This window comes from Temnothorax curvispinosus, unplaced genomic scaffold (assembly GCF_003070985.1).
Source record: "Temnothorax curvispinosus isolate PA1 unplaced genomic scaffold, ASM307098v1 QBEX01012990.1, whole genome shotgun sequence".
In the NCBI taxonomy this organism is placed as follows: domain Eukaryota; kingdom Metazoa; phylum Arthropoda; class Insecta; order Hymenoptera; family Formicidae; genus Temnothorax; species Temnothorax curvispinosus.
In genome coordinates, this window is record NW_020222770.1 from 908614 (window position 1) to 930400 (window position 21787).

General features: G+C 41.7%; 3 protein-coding genes across 8 annotated transcripts in view; 2 read left to right on the plus strand and 1 right to left on the minus strand.

Annotated features, from left to right (window-relative positions):
- LOC112463024 (hymenoptaecin-like) overlaps positions 1 to 1089 on the minus strand; it is a 1591-nt gene extending 502 nt beyond the window's left edge. Inside the window, exons 1-2 of the mRNA XM_025029181.1 lie at positions 906 to 1089; positions 1 to 377 (exon numbers count right to left, since the gene is read on the minus strand). The exon at positions 1 to 377 is cut by the window's left edge and continues 502 nt beyond it. Of these exons, the coding sequence (XP_024884949.1) occupies positions 1 to 377; positions 906 to 1019 (491 nt within the window). The 5' untranslated portion in view covers positions 1020 to 1089. The remainder of the gene's footprint in view (positions 378 to 905) is intronic.
- Positions 1090 to 2251: 1162 nt separating this feature from the next.
- On the plus strand, positions 2252 to 3915 carry LOC112463023. The gene is made up of 2 exons (XM_025029180.1): positions 2252 to 2422; positions 2733 to 3915. The coding sequence occupies exons 1-2, from the start codon at positions 2324 to 2326 to the stop codon at positions 3336 to 3338; spliced, it is 705 nt and encodes a 234-aa protein (XP_024884948.1). The 5' UTR covers positions 2252 to 2323; the 3' UTR covers positions 3339 to 3915.
- A 779-nt stretch (positions 3916 to 4694) lies between these two features.
- The window catches only part of LOC112463051 (protein vestigial), a 45740-nt gene continuing 28647 nt past the window's right edge, over positions 4695 to 21787 (plus strand). For 5 of the 6 annotated variants that reach the window (XM_025029215.1, XM_025029217.1, XM_025029216.1 and 2 more), the window contains exons 1-2: positions 4695 to 5597; positions 6434 to 6792. In XM_025029215.1, the coding sequence (XP_024884983.1) occupies position 5597; positions 6434 to 6792 (360 nt within the window). In that variant the 5' untranslated portion in view covers positions 4695 to 5596. Of the gene's footprint in view, positions 5598 to 6397; positions 6793 to 21787 lie in introns of all 6 variants that reach the window. The other variant, XM_025029219.1, reaches the window with a different exon arrangement.

Here is a 21787-nt window from a genome sequence, read left to right on the forward strand (position 1 = left end):
GTTCCATGGAAGCTTAGTGAAGTTCCTTGAGGTTCGGCCTCTCTTCTGAATCGGAAGCCACCGTTTACGCCAACTGAAGGAGAGAGTCGACCTCGCGGGCCTTGTTGAAATTCGGTCTGGCCTCTGATGAAACCGTTTTTGCCAAAGTTTCTCTCAGCCTGGATGCCGAAGTGCGGCTGCACTCGTTGTCCAGGCACTTTACCTAGTCCTCCATAAACGTCCGCAGTTGTGCGGCCGTTGTTAAAGACATTGGCATTGGCATTGAGATCCCAACTTGGTTGACGCTGCGGACCACTCAGAGGCTGCGTCCCTTGAAACGTTATCGAACCTCTTTTTGGCTCCTGAAGCTGGAAGTTGGCTTGACGACGATGAAGTTCCTAGAAGAAAAAAAATCAATATTCTTGAAAATATAATTCTTTTGTATGTATAGGTATGTGTGTATATGTGTGTGCATATATAAAGTCCGATTTATTTATCTGGTTAAGTTATACAGAAGTATATATAGGTGACGAAAATTATTCAAGAGTGTCTCACAAAGATACTTTTCAAAGCAAGAAATTCCGATTTAATGACAATTTCCAAGTGCGACAAGTGTCTTTGTGAGTCACGCGAAATGTAAAGTAATTACGGTGCAACACACGCTATAATGAATGCACAGTCACGTATCATCAATTTGTCACGCTAAGTGTCAGGCGAGCCAATATTTAATGCTTAGAGGAAGACTATTTATTCATATATATAGTTATTTAAAACTTATTCTGAATATGATGTCTTCAAATATTTAAGTAGCTCAATATAAATTAAGAAAATAGAGTTTCTTTAACTATCAACTCGTGTTTAAAGTAAACTTATTTTCGGTTTACTTGAATAGTAAATTACTTATTTAAATAATAACAACTACTTACATGTGATGGAAGAACTGGATCGGTTGATCGCGGCGGCAATGTTTCCTTTGACAAGCTAGCGCTCGTGTAGAGAACAGCGCACGACAAGGCCAACACAAAAACTAGCAGCTTCATGATGACTAACTATTCCTTTGTGAAAGTAAAGAAATGTTTTCGCTTGAAGCGTGAAACAACTTCTGATGCCTGTTCGCTTTGCATCGGTTGCTTATATACGAATTTCAGAACCCCGGGGATGTACTCAATTTTTCCTCAATAGTCCCGTTGCATCACTTATCGTTCTGGGTAATACCCAGTAGCACATTTAGTGAGCGCGCCTGTGAGTTGAGCTCACGCGACATTCTCTCCGGGGAACCCTCGCGCAGTAAATAACGCCTTTCGCTATCTAGACGTATTTTCCTTAATGTTTTGAACTGCAGTGGTCATACATACTTAAATCGCACTTGCGTTTCTAATGATATGACTAATGATCTTTTTGTTTAATTTATTTCGACCATATACGAGCAGATTAAATGCAACGTGTAGTTATACAAATTATTTAATTAATTTTTTTACTTAGATAATGAATATAACAGTAGTAACAAATTTAGATAAATTATTATTACTGAAAATATTTATTAAGATGAGCAAAATGTATTTATATGCTTTCGCACTTATGTCTTGAAAAATATTTTTAAAATATCGATTTATCCCATTTTTTATTTGATGAGATTTATACTTTCACTGACTTATACTCTTTATAACATTACTATCAAAATTTTTAGAATAGGGAACAGCACCTATTTCGGAACACTTTAATTTTTCTCATGACAATGCTCTTTGTCACCAACATCAAAATTTGACATTACGTGACGGTTAACATGAGAAAAATTAAAGTGTTCCGAAATAGGTGCTGTTTCGAAATAGGAATTCGCTTACTCTAAAATGCTAAAATCTAAAAGCAAGAGTTATTTTCCACATTTTATGTCTTGGATCACTTTTGATACAAAGATGTAAATTGCATACATGCTTTCAAATACCTGGAACAGTTCGATATACAAGGCAAATAATATCATAAATGCAAAACCATGTAAATACACGCTTATGTACGCATATTATCGTAAGTGAGATAACGATGAGAAAAGTAATATAGCGATAATCGAAGCGGAGAGGTCATAAAAGTATCACGACTACCGAGAACCGGGAATCCCTCATTTTGTCTCGCGAAGGCATTGAATGCAGCAGTTGTTGCTTCTGCGAGGTAAAAATTATAAAAATGAAGAGACGCGGAGATCCCGCGGCAGTGACGTAGATTTAAAGATATGAAGCCTTATTTAAAGCGCTCAGCCTCCTTTCGACACAGTCACATCTGCGCTTAGTGGGAGCGACTACGTTGCTCTCGCTTATAATCTCTTCTCTTCCTTCTTCAATTGATAATCAAGATGAAGCTACTCGCTCTCGTTTTGGTCTTATCTTGCGTCGTTGCGTACACAACCGCCAGAAAAAGAGGACAACACTGGCCCACCAATACCAAAATATTCGTAAATATTTTTTAAATTACATAATTTAATTAATAATTTTCTCTCCGTTCTTTTCTCGGTTGTGATTTCTTGCTAATTGTATTATGTGCATTTCACAATATTTATAATTAGATATATATTCTTCCTAATTTACATGCGTTCTATATAAATTCTGTCATTGTTCAAAATTTATAGAAAGATAATTGTTTGACACATTTAAAAATATTTTATGACAAGTTTAGAAGCACCATAGGAAACACACATTTAGTTTTATATAAATATAGTTTTATAATTATATTTTTATAAACATTTTATTATAAATATTATTTAGACGACACCATATCGGTTTCGTCGCGAGGCCGATCCTCAGGGCTCGATCGTTGCAAACTTAAAGAATACTCCGCAATTGCCCTTCGACGACAACGAAAATCTTCGACTTGTTCTTTTCGACAACGATTCCACCGTCGATCTCGGTGAAGATGGCAAGGAGATTCCCGGGCCTCAATCGCAACCTAATACCTTATCGAACAATTTGCACCTGATAGACGAGAACGATTACTTCAGCTCCTACACTTTCCAGCCGGGCACGTACCGTAGTTTCCCCCGGAACTTCGAAACCGGCGGCAGATATCGCTGGAGAAGGGAAGCGGGCGGACACGTGGAGCCGCGCCTCCGTTTTGATGCTGAAACACAAAGGGGGAATAGTTTCTTCACTGATTTCGCGGATCTTCAGCGACGTGCAAACGGTCATGGAGTAGAGCCCACGATAGGCGCGACCGCTGGCATCCGTTTCAGGCGGGAAGCCGATCAAATTAACCCCTTGGCTGTTAGGCGAGAAAAGAGGTCGTGGCTCTCAAAAAAAGTTAAAAAACTTGTAAACAAAAAAAATTATACAAGACTGGAAAAACTTGCGAAAAAGAAACTGTTTAACGAATAGCTGTTAATACGCGGTAAACCGATTTGGTCACTGGTGAATTATCGGGTGAATTATATGGTCGGAATTATCGAGATCGGAAGAAATAATTAAGATGACGTAGAGCGCGAAACTGAGTTAGTTTTCTGAGCTTTATTTCATATAATAGATACACGAAAACTGTTGGCTTCGACCGAAAACGTCGATCGCTTCTTAAGCTGGAGAGGCGAGCGAGGTGAATGTGAATAAGTACGTGTGTGTGGGGGGAAGGGGGGAGGGGGAGGTGGAGTAATAGCATTTTCTGGGAAATATTTACATATGAATGTAAACATATACATATTTACGTAATATAATTGCAAATGTGATCAAAGCGACTGAATAAGTAGAATGTATATATACTTTTAATATCTTTAATTACAGTATTTGTTTTAGCAAGTGTATGTATGATCATTAAATAATGATAATGAGTAATAAACAATATTTGAAACCCAGCATCCTGTTATGTGCATTTTCGAAACGATTTTACGTATTAATTTTTGTGCGACGACCATACTCTGTCTTCCATCTTTTTTAGCATTACTTTTAACGGAACGGCCATCTGGCGTTTTTTACACCAATTAAAAATCATTGTTATTAATTACATGTTACATTTTTTCATTGTTCTATAATTTTTTAGTATTTTAAAACAGTATGTATATAGATTTACTCAATATTTTCTGAAAAAAGTAAAGAGAAACCAAAAAAATATTTAAAAAACGAAAGAAACACATTAAAATTACTGTTACGTAAGTTTTATTTTTTCGACACTGGGGTATAAAAATGACCGTTCTCGGATTAACTTTTTTAGCATTAAAAATAAATGAAATATATCTCTCTTTTTCCTCAATTATTCTATAAAGTTTAAAGTTTTATTCGCCTTGAAAATTGTGTCAAACATAATGTAAGATCAGACTGAAGTCGAGCGGTCGGTGCTGCAATTTCTACGACAGTAACATTTTCGTAAGAATTCTGTCTTGGAGACGCCATCTTCTTCTCCCTCTTTCTTCTCTTTCTTTTCCTCTCTCTCTCTCTCTCTCTCTCTCTCTCTCTCTCTCTCTCTCTTTCTCTCTCTCTTCCCTTTTCACCACGGCAAATTAAGCTTCCCAAAACACCGCGAAACTGTTAATTAAGACTCATTATGCGCGCTGCGGGGGATGGTTGCCCGGGATAGAAGGAAGGCCGTAGCGGAGGATGAAGACCACGAAGAAGCCGGAGCGAGGAAGGGGGGAGGGCAGGGAGCGGAGGAGGTTTAGACGGGGGTGGTTTAACCCGAGTACGAACTTCTTAATACCACAGCTGCAGTCGGGTTCATTGTGGGATCAATACGGGGAGAGCTCGTGGTAGTGGCAGGCCAAGTGCGATTGGCCCTGACAATCGGGCACGGCGATTGGCCGATGTTGGCACTGCCAGGAGGCGGATCCTACCGTCGCGGTCTCAACGTGTTGGGGTGATGGTAAAGGGGAAAGAGAATACCCGGCGTCAGCCGTTCCGCGCTCGAAAACGACGCGGCGACGGGGACGGCTCTAGAAAAAGACAGCGAGAGGTTCTATGGAGAGAGGGTGACACACGGTGTCGCGTACGGGGGGTTTCAGTCTGTGTTCACCCATGAGAGACACACCACTATCGGCGACACGCTCCGCTCACGTTGCGAGGGTGAAGGCTCGCTCCTCGTTCGCCAACCGGTCACATTCTCTCGTTCTTCAAGAGGATCGCCTGTCGTTTGCGTTGAATCTGAACGTGTCGCGATTGGACAATCGTGATTTTACCATTGAAGAGGACATCATCGAGAATAGACCTAATTTTTAGAAAAAAAAATAGTATAATTCGGATGAAACATATTGTAACACAAGTAGCGCGTGTCATTTTGAACCTCAGTTGATCTCGCGTCTGACACGCATGAGATGAAGTGACGAGAACGGTGACAGTAGTTACTAGTTAAGTGAAATGTCAATGAAGTGTTAATAAAGGAGAGAAATTATACATGTTTCATCGAGACGGTAAGCTTCATACGTAAATTGTGAGCACAACTGTAAATTGTGAACAATTGGAATTTGTTAAACTGAGTGATGGAGTCAAATTGTGCGCGTCATAGCAAGTGGTCGACACAACATTGAAATCAGTGACAATTGATCCAAATTAGAAAGTTTTTAGAAGGAAGATATCGGAGAGAAAAGTTTTGGGAAAAAAGAAAATGTTACGAAGATTAATTATTGGGAGAAAGATTGAAGAAGACTATCTTGGAAAGTAAGATAATATATAACAATAAAGAAGAGGAAGTGTCACACAAAAGGATTGCTATTAGATACCTTCATGTGTCTTGTCCATTTTTCGTGGAATCTTGAATCGGAGATATGTTCGACAATTTGACAAATTTAGCTGACGATAACTATCCGAATCTTTTTGCCTTCAATCGACGCGCTAATCGAGGGAAAAAGAAGAACGATCGATTTGTACAGTCTTTTCCATTGTCTCAGCTATCTCGAAGAATTATCAACGTAGTTTCGTGATTCGCTGTGATTTAGTGATTTACGTGAAAGAACGAATAAAACTATTCATTCTTTGCTAAACTGTTTATTGCTTACTATGATATACTTCGGTGCATTTTAATAAAAATGATCATTATTGTATCTAAACGAGAATATCTGAACAATGAAAGATTAAACATTTTTTAATAATAATATATTTATATAATATAAACTGCACTTGGATGAATGAGAAATCATAAATGATGATAAATATCGAGACATCGTCATCTTTGTGGGTTAATGCTGTATTATTTGATGAATCCTGAATCTTGAACGATTGCAAGCGACGTAAAAATTAAAAGAGTATAAGACTGTTGGTGCCAATAATACAAACTATCCAATTTTTTTTATAAACATCGTTAATCTAATATATCTGAGTGATATCTTTAGATCTTTAGAATATTTAAATTGAGATCGTATTATAAGCTATTGAAGAAACGCTAGAGTAAAGGTATCCGAAAAGAAAGCTGTTCGGCAATAATTATCATTGAATTATCTCGCTATCGCTGTCTGCTGCAGCATGAACCGTTATCCTTAGTGATGATCTAACTTTAGTGACCTTGGATGATCTCGGACGTTTGATCCGACCGCGGCGTGAGCCAACGGCGGAGTTGGAGGACGAGTTCAGGAGTGGTGTGGTTCGAAAGGGTGGTGCGACGTTCGGGTACGCAAGTCTGCAGGCCAGCTCTGGGGTGCCGGGCCCGGGCGGGGTGATGAGCTGCTCCGATGTGATGTATCAATATTATCCTTACATCTACCAGACCCATCGGCCACCGCCGCCGCATCCGAGCCACCCCCATGCGGCCCCGCACAACCACCCCCACGCTAATCCGCACGCGGCCCACCACAGCCCAGCCAGACCGGCGCCCTTTCAACCCTTCCCGGCGGCGACGGCGACGCATCAGTATGACAGGGTAAGTCGAGCTTCTTTTTTGATCTTGAGATGATGGGAGTTAATTCTGTTATCGGAAAGTCTGTTGATTATTAGGATTGCAAGACATAAGTAAATTTAAACTCGACAGATATCTTTAATGAGCAATAAAATCTCTAATGAATAGCAATAAGAGTAAGAATAATAATCATAAGTGATATGAAAATTTATAAAATTAATTCACAGTCAGTTTATAATATAACAGTAATATATATATAATCTCTTAAGATGGTAAAATTGCTTGAATACGTCAAAAGGTAAATAAGTAAAACGAGTTGATTATATTCGGCTACACTCGCTGATTAATTAATTGACCTAATGATACTGCGATATAGAATCTGTCGCTATAATAGATAAAGTAACAGATTGTGCGAAAATGCTAATAAAATGCGTTGCGACACCCAACATTTCGAAGGTGGTCCATTCACACATTTTTATAACCCCATTCTCTGTTCGCCTGTCCCCGGTACTTAAATCGTCCGAAGCAATTAAAAACAGACCCACGTTAGTCATTAAGTTAAGCACGTTTGGTAAAAAAAAAACGTAGCTATTTATAACAAGTTTTGCCTGTATTTTACATCGACTCTCTTCGCTTTTACTGCGAATGAATACCTACTCTTTACTGCCATATAAATTAAGTCAAGAAGATGACTTTATTGAGCAAAATATATTTATTTAGCTTACTATCAAAGGAACACTACAATAATCGAACTTTGGAGCAAGTTAAACACATTATGAAAAAAGATAAACATTATTTCAACTTGGTATTTCACATTTAGTTTATATAAACGTTTAAACTTTACTAACAAAAATTTTTTTTTAATTTAGATGGTTAGATTAAATTTTTGGATCTCTATGCTCCCTTAGTCCTTGAGTTTGCTTCGTGTTTAAGCTTGCCGACTCTAGATTCTCGGATCTTCGTATAGCGAATCCTCCGAGTTGTCGAATAACAAGTAGTCCCTTCGAATCACTCGATTCTCGATTTGTCGGTCCTTCACGGATGTCGCCTAGTAGCCTTTCCTAGAACTCCGAAAAACACCGCCGACGAAACAATATTTCGCTCAGCCTCGCGTATCCTGAAATAGTTTCGAGACGAGCAAGAAGGAAGAAGTTTTCGCGAGTAACGCGTGGAATCGTCTGTGCATCATTTTAATTTGTCTGCTGGGAGGTCAGGCGTGCTCCTGCCCTCGGCGAGCACCCATCCGTGCACCGTGGGGTGTCGAGCGCCGTTTTGCTATCTTTCCCGGGCCGCGCCGGTGGGAAAGTAATGTTCCTTTTTTCCAGCACCAACCTCGCCTAGGTAATATTAAACCGCTTGTAACTAGTGGTGCGCGCACCGAGAATATTCTTGAGAGCACATTCTCGGAAAACGAAGACGTTCTGAGAACGAGAATACTGTGAGAGAATTCTGAAACGGTAATATCTTTGAGATATTATCCGAGAGCCAATATATTTTTTAAGTATTGTTAAAGAATAAGAAGAATATATTTTTGGGAAAATTCATTTTACAGATTACAAATCATTGCGATTCATGAAACTTGAATCATAAGGGTTAAAAGGGTTAAAAGGGTAGAGAAGGAAAGAGAGGTTTGAAGATTTAGAACTATCGCGATTAAATATTCAAAATTTTTACAACTTCATTGTGTCATTTACACACTGATTACTTAAAAAAATATGATCGAAAAGTAAATTTAAGAATAATATATAAACTGGGTAGTTACATTCTGGTATCTCGTTTGATCTCAATATGCAAATGAGAGCCACTAAAATTTATCGACTGGAATACGAGAAGAGGAAAGAAAAGAAAGAAATGTCTTCTAGAAAGTAAAAGTTTCCCAGGATCTCGCAAAGTTGAAAATTTTTGTGTATCACGGAATAAGTGTAAGAATAAATTCTATTTAGAAATAATTTTAAATTGATGCAATTTTTGGATCTTACAAGTTTAAAACGTCCTTTAATTAAAAGTTTTCTTAATTCTGGCATATAAACGCACATATATTTCAACCGGTTATTTAAAAGTTAATTTTTAATTAACAAGAATTATTTATGCGATTAAACAAATCCGGCTCTCTCTCTCTCTCTTTCTGCAAGACGTATAGTTGTAAAGTATCGTTGGTCCATTTATCTATCAATCTTCCGGAGACATTGCAGAAATGTGAACGTTCCAACGTTCTCTTTTCTTTTGTCTTTCTCTTCCGTTCTCCGTGGTAGCGATCGCGAGATAACATCCGGCAAAAGCGTTAAGCGCGCGCGCGCGATACGAGCAAAGAGGAGCAAAGGAAGGAAAGCCGATCCCGACAGCCGGACAGGTTCTCCGCGAGGGGGTTCCCCCGAGGGAAGCGAAAGGATCCCGCGGATTCCCTGGCTCATATCCTCGGAGCCCGGGTAGTTCACGCGACCGCGGCAACATGAATTTACTTTTATTTAAATCTCTCTCTCTCCTTCCTTTTATTTAGGGCCCCCCGAGGAACCGGGAGGAGCCTTGCTCATTTTGTTCCTTTGCCGGCCTCCGCTCTCTGTCCCCCGGTCTCTGAATTAATAGCCGCGCTAGTGTTTTTCGCAGTGTGTCGGCCGCAGCGTCCCGCGCGCGTGTATATGCGTGCGCGTGCACGCGCGTACGAAAGCGCGTACCGACGTGACGCGCGTTAAAAATGCGCGTCGTTTTCTCACGAGACGCTCCGAAACCGCCGTGCTTTATCGTTCCCGCTCGCCTGGCCGAGTAAGAGAACGAGCGTCTCGTGGCATGGACCCCGCGCTCGCGAAGAATGATACACGAGGCATCGCAAAAACTGCACGATTCCTTTCGAACCGCAGGCATTAAAAGCCGGACTGAGAAAAATTTCCGGGACTTAAATAACGTGATAGTAGTATATAGCTTTAGATTTATCGTTAATCGCGAGTGAAAAAGGTTCGCTGATTAGTAAGTACTTGGTCTCTTTTTTTTTTAGCAGACAGTTTTATTTTCTGAAATAAAACGAAATTTCTCATTAGAAATAACTATGGAATCCGCTGATTGATGTCGACTGATGTTATTTCGTATAATATGAGGTTTGTAAAAAATTAGGCGACAGAAAGAAGTCCAGGGACTGGAGCGCGTACGATTCATCGGAAAAACACGTGTGCCAAGGGAGGGACAGGTGCTGGTCTCAGGAGAGGCTCGTAAGAACTTGGCTATCCTTCATTAGCACTCTCGTTACCCGACCGATGTTTCTTCTGCGCGCAGCGTACGCACATATGCGGTGACTATACCGTCGTATACGCGCAGTCTTGCACCATCGCTGCAAGTTATGTCACGCAATTTGTACTCGATCGGAGTCGATTAACGAAAATAGGGCTAACAAATGCGATAATCCAACGCAGCATAGCACGTTTATTTAAAAGCTCTTAGGTAACATCCTCATCGGCGCTATTTTGCAAAATTCGCAATATAAAAAATTTCGGATTCAAAGATCTGGTCTCGAAGGCTTCAGAGTCGGAGGAATTTGGTATCCGAGGAACTCGGGGGGCCCCCAAGGAGACGAGGATTCAAGCTATCCAGAATTCAAGGCATAGATTACGAGCGATTAGAATTCAAAGCGTCTAGAATCTAGGGCATTTAGATACACAGTACCTCGAACTCGTGTAATTCGTATAGTCGCATTCGTAGACTTCCGGCCGTCGGCCGGAGCGAAACCCCGAAACAACGTTGTGAAGTGTCGCGTTAATCGAATCCTACGTATAATTACCCAGTTCCCTTTCTCGAGACTTCCTCGGTAACGTTAATAAGCCCATCCGGGCGCTTCCCTCACGAAACTGGCAGAGAGACCCCGTAGCCGGCAGCGATCGAGAGAGAGAGAAAGAAAGAGAGAGAGAGAGAAAGAGAGAGAGAGAGAGAGAGAGAGAGAGAGAGAGAGAGAGAGAGAGAGAGAGAGAGAGAGAAGGCGAGAGAGAAAGGGAGAGCGAAGGCGAGATAGAGTGAGGAAGGGAGAGTAGTCGTAAAAGCGCATTTTTCTCGGGTATCTTGGCCGATTAATGAACCGATGTCGTCGCCAGGACCACCCCGAAGGATACGCGTACGGGACGCGCATCCCTCGCGAGATAGACCGACAGCAGTCCAGGACTATAATACCTAGCCTATAACCAGCTCCTGTCCGTCCTCCTAGCAGCAGGTCTCAAACGGACCGCACCTTTACCTGACCAAGTTTTACGATCGTCGCGCCGAGGTGGCGATGTGTCCTCGTGTTATCGTCCCGGCGGGATCTGTCCTGGCTAAAGCAGGCTCCTCTGCCATGACTTCTTTTATTATATTTCTCTTTCCTCCCTCTCTTTCTCCCCCCTCTTTTTCTTGCGTGTTCTTCTCCGCACTGGCACTGTGCCTCTCCTCGCGATTAACGAACGAAGGACACAACTACTTTGCGATCTGCAATCAGCGCGTTCATCAATTTGACTCATTGTACTGAATCAAATTCAAGGGAGGAAATATTGTAACAATAACGATAAGAAGCATCTATTTTTACTCATTTTTTATTTGTGTGAAGAAACGTTTAGAATAAGCGATAAAAGCGATTAGAAGTGCACTGTATAATTAAATAAGATCAATTTCACCAATCGTATACGCGGGTCGAACGCTTAGTCTTTATATCTCAGCAATCTCGACATTTCGAGTCTCTCTAGGATTTTTCTTAAAATCTTCTCAGGCTAAATGTCACATTTTTATGCATTGTATTCCGGCTGATGTGATTCACTTGACGCTTTTTCTTCCATAAATCAATTAATTACGAGGTCACCATCGGAACAATCGATCTACTTTCCAGCGGACTGTCAGTATGTCGTCAATCTTCCGTAATGTTGCCGCGTTTCAAGCTCTGGCATTCCCGTCGCATCGTATTAGGAGAGATCGACTACTACCGGCCGGTAATTTGTTGTTCTCGCTTCGCCGGAATAAATTTCCACCGGGGACTAGTTTCTCGGCCAGCGCCATCCCCCTGCGCTCTTAAGCGCGCGAGACCTTTCGCCCGCCGTCTTTGCATTCCACCTATGAGATCACTGTCGCAAACGCTTATACAACCTGTCACGGAAAATCGCTGCGAGAATGCGATGTCGATTTCTAAAATCGCGGAACAACAAGCCCGGCAGCCGAGTGGAACTCGACCTGTTGATCGCGAAACGGGAAGCCGGTGTTGGCTCCATGAAATTCCATGAAATCGTAATGAATCGAAGAAGTGGATTTACAATCGTGTATTTCAAATCAGCCATGAATAAAGATCGCGCGTATTAATGAGGAAAGAAAGTGGTAGAGTGATTATACAATTTGATGCATTAGCATCGCTCGAAGATTCCGGTTGGAATTTATATTTTTTATGAACCGATTTTGTAAGATGCATATCGAATTATGGATGAATGTAAAAATCGAATTGCATTGAGATCTCGAGATATTGGATAGGTCTAGGACAATGTATGTACATATTATTGCAAATCTATGTTATATTGATGTAACATAGACAATTTTATAATATTACAATTTTATAATAGCCCGTTAATATTTCTCATGTCTTCTTCTCATGTATTTTTAGCCCTTTTATTCCGAGGAAAACTAGTTCAAATTTTGATCGCCATCCCTACTATTCTTGGTTCCCTGCCATTAGTTCCCTTCACAAGTATTTCCTGGATCCTGAGATTTGGGGCTCTACGCCACTGTGCGAACCACGCAGAAAATTCGCTCATAAAGCGGCGTGGAACGATCGTGCGGCCCGTAAAAGAAAGAAGAAGCGAGGCGAGCGGTACATTTAAACGCTCCCCGCGTTGCTCACGGTATATCGGGAGTTCCCAGAGAGGCACGTAAGACCTTACGTCTTTACTTAACCCCTTGACCATGCGATGAACAACATTTTTCCGACGCGGCCGACCGTAGGGAGTTTCTCCCCCTGCCGCCTCGTTCTCCTCGTATGAATCGCTTCCGACATTCGCCGGCGCGGTCACGCGAGTACCCGGTGCCGAGTGCCGACGCGGCGTTTCGATATCTACGCTACGGTGCACGGTGCTTGTAGCGTGGTTGGAGAAGGAAAAACGAATTAATTACGATCAATCCGCGTGTCGATGGAAGCGCGCGTCGTAAAAGCCAGCGCGAGGCCAGCCAGGCCGGCCGGCCGGCTTGGCTGACCCTGTCGAAGTCGAAGAGGAGCTGTTACTGCACCGGCTATGAGCTACGATCGCCGTCTCCGTCGGTCGTGCTCGGCCGAGCAGGGAACATCGACATCGTCGATGAAACCTTCCCTCCTGCCTCCTCTCTATCCTCGCGATTCTTCTCACTGCATCAGTCGCAAAAATCAATGCCATCATTGGTCATTGGTCGATTTGGAGATGTCGAAGGATTATGAATTGCATTACCGAGTCTTTGGATGTTTAGATTGTTGGCTAATGAAGTAGGGTGGATCCTATAAGCACTTATACGACGCTAATTTAAACACGACTTTAGATTTCAAAGTTCTTCTGCATCTTGTATATTTAGGATTCTGAATGTGAAACGCGTGATGTTTCGTTTGATCGATGACTTCGATTTTATAATCACGTTTTGGACTGTTTGAATTATAAGGGTATATGATGCGCTTTTTTCAACATCTGTGACTTTAGATATCTTTAATTCCAGAAATCTTATGTCCATCTTGGGTATATTCCAAGGTATACGGATCCTAAGTTCATTAAACGACTAATAATCTGTGGCGACGATGGACATTTCGATATATCTATACGTTCTTTATACGCACTCTTCTTTAAATGAATCTTAGTATAGCTCAAGTTGGTAGAACGGTAGTCCGTGCACGGGCTTTTCCTTCGTGGCGCGCCAATGTATGAAAGGTAAAAAGAAAGAAAAATTAGAAATAAAAGACGCACGACGGTAATATCGAGAGACGTTCGCCATGACGACGATGATACTTCAGACCGGTACAGCAACGGCATCCTCGACCGCGGTAGGATCAAACGGTGCGGTACGGATAGAAAGAGAGCCGTAAGTAGGGGTGTTGCGAGGTCTCGATAAATTCAGGATCTGGAAGTCCGAGTCGCTGACTTTTTTATCACCACTTAAACGGGAAAATGGTGTTTCTGCCAGTCTCGCGGCGAACGAGTCTGACCCCATGTGCGCACACGTTACGTAATAAATATTATTTTATCGCTTATCTATTTCCAGAGGATTTCGCTTTCCTGCGAATTCCCTTTCTTATTGACGTCGCAGGAATAAACGAGTTTCTCGTATAGCTGGTCCTTAACGGACGCAACATATAGTGATGCATAAGAAGAAATATTTTTATCTATCAGAGATAACGAGCTTTCAAGTTTATCAATTACTGACGATCTTTAATTCCCTTGTGTATGAAGAAAAAATAATTTTTAATTTTGTAAAGATATTATTTTCCGCTTAGTATCTATTTTTGCAGAATAAACTGCGGCGATATCTGTAGTTGAATGTGCGCGAAAGTGTTGAATGAATTACTCTAGTTTTACGATGTAGAACATTACGGCGACGGTGGTCAGTGTCGCAGTGGCACAGCCACTGCTAAAAAGGGACGCGCAAAACTTTCACCGAATCGTCGCGAAATCGAGGTGAACTCGCCTTACCGGTTTAAACGAAAAAATTAATACGTGACCCGGCGGCGGCAGCGGCAGAGCGGAGATCGGCGACCGCGTGGCTGAGATAAAACGGCGTCCCGGGTATCGGGAATCGGGTGCCACGAGTGCCAGGTAAAGACAACACGCCGGTGGACAATCATCGGGCAAAAAGCGATCGGTCGCTCCTGGTATAAGGCCTGAAACGACTGCCCAAAGACCCGGAATGGTGATGATTCTGTCGTAATCGCTCGCGAATACTGTTTGTTTCCTGGGATACAGACATTCCTCACTCTGATATGTAACATATTCGGACAGAATGATTCTTAAATCGTATCATAGAATTTTGTGTTCACGCAACACTTGTACCCAACATAAAAAAAAATTTTTTTATCGTTATAAAAACATAAGAATGCAATGATAGGCATTAATAGTGCAATATATCGTAGCGATATTAGCGATTAGTGGATGTAAGATTTTTTTTGTCCGAGGATAGCCAAAGTTATCAATTAAAACTTCTGCTTCTCGTTAGCGAACGGGAATAATATTTAAGAGCGAACAGGGAGGCGGAAGAGACGAGCAGGCAGAAGGAAGTGTCGCGCGTGGAAGCGGCAGCCGTTTCTTTTGTGCCGTCGGAGTGGTGCCTTCCTCGTCAGAAAGCGCGGATGCGTTTCTGCTCGAGGCGGTTGCATTGAATTGCAGATCGCGCGCGGACAGATGGACATTCGTCCGTGGACGAACTCGCGGCCGCTGGTTGCGACAGCAAAAAAAAAAAACATCCAGAGACCCTGGAAATCTTCCGATCTTGCCGATCTCGTATCGTATCCTCGTAACCTCGATTCCACGGCTGTTCGCATCCTTGGATTCTAGAATCTCTGGATGCCTTGAAGGGAAAAAAATGAAGAATAAATAAATACCGAGGAACGGAAAGATCACATCGTGTCTCGACTTTTCAAATTGCGATCCTGGAATCGCGACCGAATTCTGCTCGTTCGACCTAGTCGTATTTGTGCGAAACGGCGAAGAACTTAAAACCCTTATCCCGCGAGATATCAGTTCATCAGGGTGAAGGATCGGTGGCGATCGAATCTTTTGCAGAAAAAAATCCCGCGTCAGCTATCAGCCCGCTCGTCGTTAGTCACGTGCGTCGCGCGGCGTGGCCATTTGTCTTTGTTCACTTTGCGCACCCGGTGTCCGAGAAAATGCCCGCGCGTCTATTTGTTACGAAGCCGAAGCCACAAATCACGCCGCTGCACCTCCGCATGTCCTCGTACCCGCGAACTCTACCTCGCGCGCGCGCGCGCGCCCGCGCGACTTTCGCGACTACCCCTCGAGTATATTTAAACGCAATTACGACAAGCGACCGCCCGGTAATCCCGCCGAAACACGCATCGCCGCGAGATTAACTGCCAGGCAAGCCAGAAGTGTGGAATCCAGACGCTGGGTATCTCTCTGAGTACGTTGTTATAACTTAAAGCGCGATTCTTGATTTCATCCCGCGTGTTTGGGATGAAACGATGACATCATCGTCTGGGTTCCTGTTAGCTCTGAAGATCTAAGGACCCGCGTGAGATCTGAGATCTATCACCTTTGCGACTATGAAATAGTATCTATTAGGAGCAAAAATCATGGAAAATATTTATTACGCTGCAAAAAACTCAATCGTATAAAAATGTTATCGTTTCTTTAGGACTCGCGAGTAGTAGTCGAACATTAAGCGCATCCGACGGCGATCGAGAGATAAAAACATGGCGCATAAAAATTCAAATCATTATTATTGTTGTTAGCGACATGTCGGGTCCCCAGTTAATCGCGTTGCGACGGTATGGCCGGGAAGTATATTTATGATATCGGCGGTTTTGTTGACTCTCCCAGTCGGTGATTAGCGCGACCGTAAGTTAAGGGAATAAACGCGAACAATTCCTCATCTCTATTGGAAGAAACGAGCCGCGGGTATGCGCGGTAAGTGGCGAATTAATAAACGCCGTCGACTCGACGCGACTCGACCCGGCTCGACTTGACTCCCAGGAGACCGGACTTCGAATATCCGAGTTGCCGATCCGAGCCGCCGACTTTGTCGCCGTCGTCGGCGTACGAGAACTCGGACTTCTGCAGTAGCTCCGGCGATAAGGCTCCATTACTGAAATACCAGCTGTTTAACCCCGCGGAACCCTCTCGCCCCTCTCGAGGATTTCTCCCTTTTACTTCTCTCGATGCCGCCTGCCTGTGTCGGCGAGTTGTCTATTTTCGCTCGCCGACGCAAACTCTGTTTCACGGCACTTCTTCTCTTCTCTTTCTAGGTGGGCAATTTCATTTAACAGGATGCTAATGTGATTGTATTAACTTGCCGCATTTGGGAAAACTAATATACCGCGCGTCCCCTGGGAAAGGTGAGAATCTGTAGAAGGGTTCTTTCTGTAGAAGCTCTTTTCAAGAGCTTGGAACTGATTTTTGTGTTAATCCAAGAATAGTCGCGCGGATGATGTTAGTCATCCACGTGCACAAATCTGCAATTTTTTAATTTATTTTAATTTATTTTAGGTAATGTTAATTTTAAATATATATTTGCAACATATGTCTTTATATTTTAATTTGTCTTGAAAAATGCGTGACAGATGTCATCCATATCGCGCTAACGTTCCATTTAACAACACGACCACTCAAGGTTTAAGTTGAAAATCTGGATGGAAACACTGAATAACTGGTTTTGTAGATTTATACTTCTTAAAGCTGTAATTTTTATTACAAAGTTTTGCATTCTTAAATATTTTGGCCATGTATATTTAATAAGAATAATGACAAGGATTCTAGATCTAATTCTTCGTCAAAATATCTTATATATGCGAAACGGTAAAAAAGAGTGATCGAACTGGTTCCTCGATCGTCCAGTGTATCGACAGGCATTTTGCCGGTTCTTCCCGACTGCTGGCCACCATGTGACACGCGTTGGGTCAGATATTATTTGGACTGGACGGCAAGCAGAACTGGTCCGGTCGGAACCAGCTGATATATCAAAGAGATACCGACGATTGTGTCGCTCGTCGGCAACTCGATCACTCGTTTAGATATCTGATACCGAACAATTTCTAATTAATCGCCCTTCATTCTTTGCGCAGGATTCGAATTCAACGATCGAAATGCGGTGTCCGTTTATTCACGAGAGGCTCGCGATTTTAGCTGCTCGACAAGTATTCGTTAATTTAAACGGTCTTCAAATTCGCCGAATTTTGTCATTGTACAATTTCCAAGTAGTGTGGATAACACTCCATACATGCTTTTTGTATGTTTAGAGAATTTTCGACGATGTGTAATACCGAGATATTCCGGCTGTTTAAGTAGATGAGCGTAAGATTAGAACGGCGCCTCATAAATTTACGGGCGATTCGTTCAAAGGATTTGGGAGAAAGTAAGAAAGAGAGAGAGAGTGTGTTTAGGGATTCATCACCGGTCACATTGCAGGGTTCGGCTTGCACGTGCTCGCTTGGTTTTGCGCGGGACGTCGACATGCAGGCTGTCCAATAGGGTATGATTTGTCGCATCGTCGACCAGCTGCTGTCCTCGTGTGTGCCACAGACTTTTCATCCGATGAACGTTTAGCCCAGCAAAAATATTTTTGCCCGATTGCCGCTTACTTTTCGTCCTCATCGTGTAGTGAGAACTATCGATCATTTCAGTTCAAGAAATTTCCCAGACTAGCAAAGCATCTATAATCTAATGAAAGGGTACGTGCAAGCAAGTTAAAATTTGATACTATATCACCCTAAAAGCTTAGGATGCAAGACAGATTCAGGGAAGATTCAGAAAACTTAGTTTCCTTCGAGCTCACGCGAGCCAGGATCGATCAAAAAATTTAACATTGGAATCTAGGATCTCTCTCAGCATCTGTTTCCGTGATGAATCACTTGAGCGGGCCACTGACTTTGGGGCATGTAAATATAGAGGCGACGCGTTGTTCGACGTCTCGGTCTCGTCGTCTGAAGGAAGAATACCCAGACATTGTCTTAGCTACAAAAACGCCGCGTGCTTGCCGACATTTAGTTCGTTTTTCGCGACGTTCTCTAAAGCTCTGTCAGCTTAAGCTAACAAACAACATTTTGTTTCAAGCTACAAATGAGAGCTACGAAGTTTGCAGGGAACAATGGAGCACCTGTAGTCGTGATGATAGATTGAGCGCGATATTACAGAACATCGTTGAAATAATTACGAATGTTAATTTTCACATTAAAGGATATATTACATGCTTCCATTAATACTTTATTAGTGGCTTATCAATATTCAGGAATACTTGACGCCGATTTATTAAGACAGCATGCAGATGTTATTACGACATGTTACATAATAATTTTATCGATATGGTTATCGGGCATTTACAAGTTGCGCATAATAATGTGTACTTACTTCGAGAAGGGATGATTTCGTATGCAACCTTTCGCGATACGCGATTAAGACACGCGAGATTACGATTAAAATGATTCGAGAATTTAATTTACGATGTGGTCGAGGACAATGTGGTGGGTAAACATTCCGGCGCATTTTATACGGCCACTAAAACCTGGCGTCGTGCCACCCGACCGAAGGTCTATTATAGTTTTGTTATGACAGCGGGCCGTTTCCGTAAATTAATGCTGAAGCAAATGTATCTCGTTTTACGGGGCCGCCGGTTGTATTCCCTAATTGAATCGGTAAACACCATAAGTTAGCCGGTAAGTAGTCATGTCGACATAAATCACTTTTGGGAGATGGGCTGTCACCTCGTTTCCTTTATACTCATAAATGGGTAAGATCGATGAGGCAAAGCTTACGCTGAATTTTCAACTAAAGATTGTACGAATTTGTGATTAATAGTTATCACCGTTATAATTGTATCTTCAGGTTTTCGTTTTTGGATGTCATAATTATAAACAATTTTATTATATTTATAAATATTTATCGATAAAAATAACTTTTTTAACAGTGGCATCCGAGTTAATATCCATACAGGCTTATCGAAACAATCTTTTTAGCCGTGGTTTAAAAAACTTAAAACTTTTTTGTTATATTTATTATTTCTTGCAAAGAAATTGTGATTTTGTTTTACTTGCATTGTCTTAATTTGACAATTGTAAAAATATGGGTTGATTTAATTCTATCATCTAATGGAAAGCGAAACCGATGATTCTTTTCGCGTGTTTGTTAATCTGTTAATGACTCTCGGGACATCAAGAGTGCTATCTCGTCAGATATAAAATTCAAGAGTTACTACGATTATCATAATTATCTTACCGAATTTCTATTTTGCGTTAAGCAATGTGTTTGCATTTGACGTCGCCAGTATTTCTCCATCGCTCGTTCATTATTTGGCTTTGACCACGCACGGATCTCGATATTTTTATCTCGAGTATGTAATAATTAATTTGGATATCTCTTCTATAAATGCAATGTTCCAAGTGTCCAATAAATTAACTTAATTTTATGAATTTACTCAAGTATGCTTCATTCGTAATACACTTTTTAATTCTGAATTTGATAAGACATTATTTGTTTCAACTTGAAATTTTTTCATAAAATATTGCTTCAAACATTTTCTCTTAATGGCATTTGTACAGAGACATTCACCGTATTACAAAAAATTTATATCGCAGCAACTTTATTAGCAATTTCTTATTAGATTCTCAATAGAATCTCTGAATTTTTTCTCACCTAAAATTTTCTTAATGTATCTATGAGTTTGAGTGAGCTTTCAGTAGATAGCTTTGTGAGGCGCGTCCTGTGATCACAAGTTCCCAAGATCCTCTCGCATATGCCCTTAATTGCACGCATCGCGGCGTCTGTGTTATCCTGAGAAACTAGAGAAGCGTTCGCACCTCATAGAAGGAGAACCTCTATATTAACTCACTTTACGCTACACATACCGTGCTTCTCATCAAATTAAGTCCGAACCTTGTTACAAACTTACTCTCTCTCTCTTGATCCCGACATACTGTGTATTAATTTGAAACTTTTCTTTCTCGACCATATTTATATTTGTGAATTTAAATCACGTCTTTTTGACATTTATATGCTACATATAGTTCTTGTTGACTTTTTCTGTATGAAAAAAAAAAGAACGTTTTCTTGTACATTCTTGTTTGTCGTCAGAATTTTGTAACAATTTACCGTATAACAATTGGCGTCAAGTATTTCTCATTTAGCTAGAAAGTTATTTATCCAGACGTATCCAGTCGCCTAAACATGTCTACTGGTTCAACAACGCTTTTTATCACGCCAAGACCTCCTTTTCTCTTCGCTGACGGTCATTTCAACGCTTTCTTGAAGAACCGTCGCCTCTGTCATATATAATTTTTTTCCGCGCGACGCGCAAACGGTTTGGATGGATACAAGACATTAACTCTAGCTACGGTGCACGTAATATGTTAATGTCACCGATGACAACTGGTCGTTTAATCACTTAACGCCTCCTTTGAATGCCAGAAATCGCGTGCCCGGAATGATTCATCGGCCACGACGGCATCTCCTCTAATCTCGAAATTCCTTTCAAATAGTCGCAGCAGCTGCCTACTCCGCGAGGCATTTTCATTTTTTACGTTCTCTTAATAAATCCGTTACGGGCCTCGGCGTACATTGTAACATGCATCACTTTTGACTATTTTATGCGGAGGAATGCCGTTTTATAATATTAAGTCTTACGGGAAACTTTGCAATTTGTCAATACTTCCGCAAAAGATATAAGCCTCCGCGAAATATATGAATTCTTTAGAGGCTGGATTCTTTAGATTATCAGCATTTCAAGTACCGGGATTCTTTTCACTTCCGATTGAATCTTTCAGATTCTCGCCTTCGAAAATTCCATTTTTGTGTTCTTGACTCCATTAGGGGTCCCATATACGCCTCGAAATCCACGCTCGTGAAACTTACGTTCTCAGACGCGAATCCTCAAAACTTGACACAGTGAAATTAAGTGCTAAAGACAAGACGGTCTCGCTTTGAATGACAACGCATAAATAATTACATTGGTTAATTACAAGAAGCTCCACGCGAAATTTCGACTCTGCGAGATTTCACGCGTTTCGGCGACCTCGTATTATCGCAAAGTACACTCGCCACGCGGCATACAAATGGGATCATTAATGTCGGCTCTTAGCTGTATCTGCTTTACAAGAAGAGCCCGCTCGTTTTGCCATAAGTTATACTTCATCCGGGCCATGTACCGGGGAGGCGCGCGCGAGAAAAAAGAGGATAGTCGTGTATTCGTTTTCCGTTCTTAGCTAACGCTCGTAGCCATCACTCGCCTTTCCATTGCACACGCGAAGCGAAGTGAATCCATCACATCGGATCAGATCGGTAGGCGAGATTTGCCATCACGCACGCAGCATGAATGAGCACGTGTGCGAAGAATCAAATAAACTCGCATTTTTCAT

What these genes read in the sequence shown, in the direction of transcription:
- LOC112463023 (XM_025029180.1), top strand. Translation starts at nt 2,324, where the DNA reads ATGAAGCTACTCGCTCTCGTTTTGGTCTTATCTTGCGTCGTTGCGTAC. An exon ending in CCACCAATACCAAAATATTC is followed by an intron (nt 2,423 to 2,732) that starts GTAAATATTTTT and finishes AATATTATTTAG; the next exon opens with ACGACACCATATCGGTTTCG.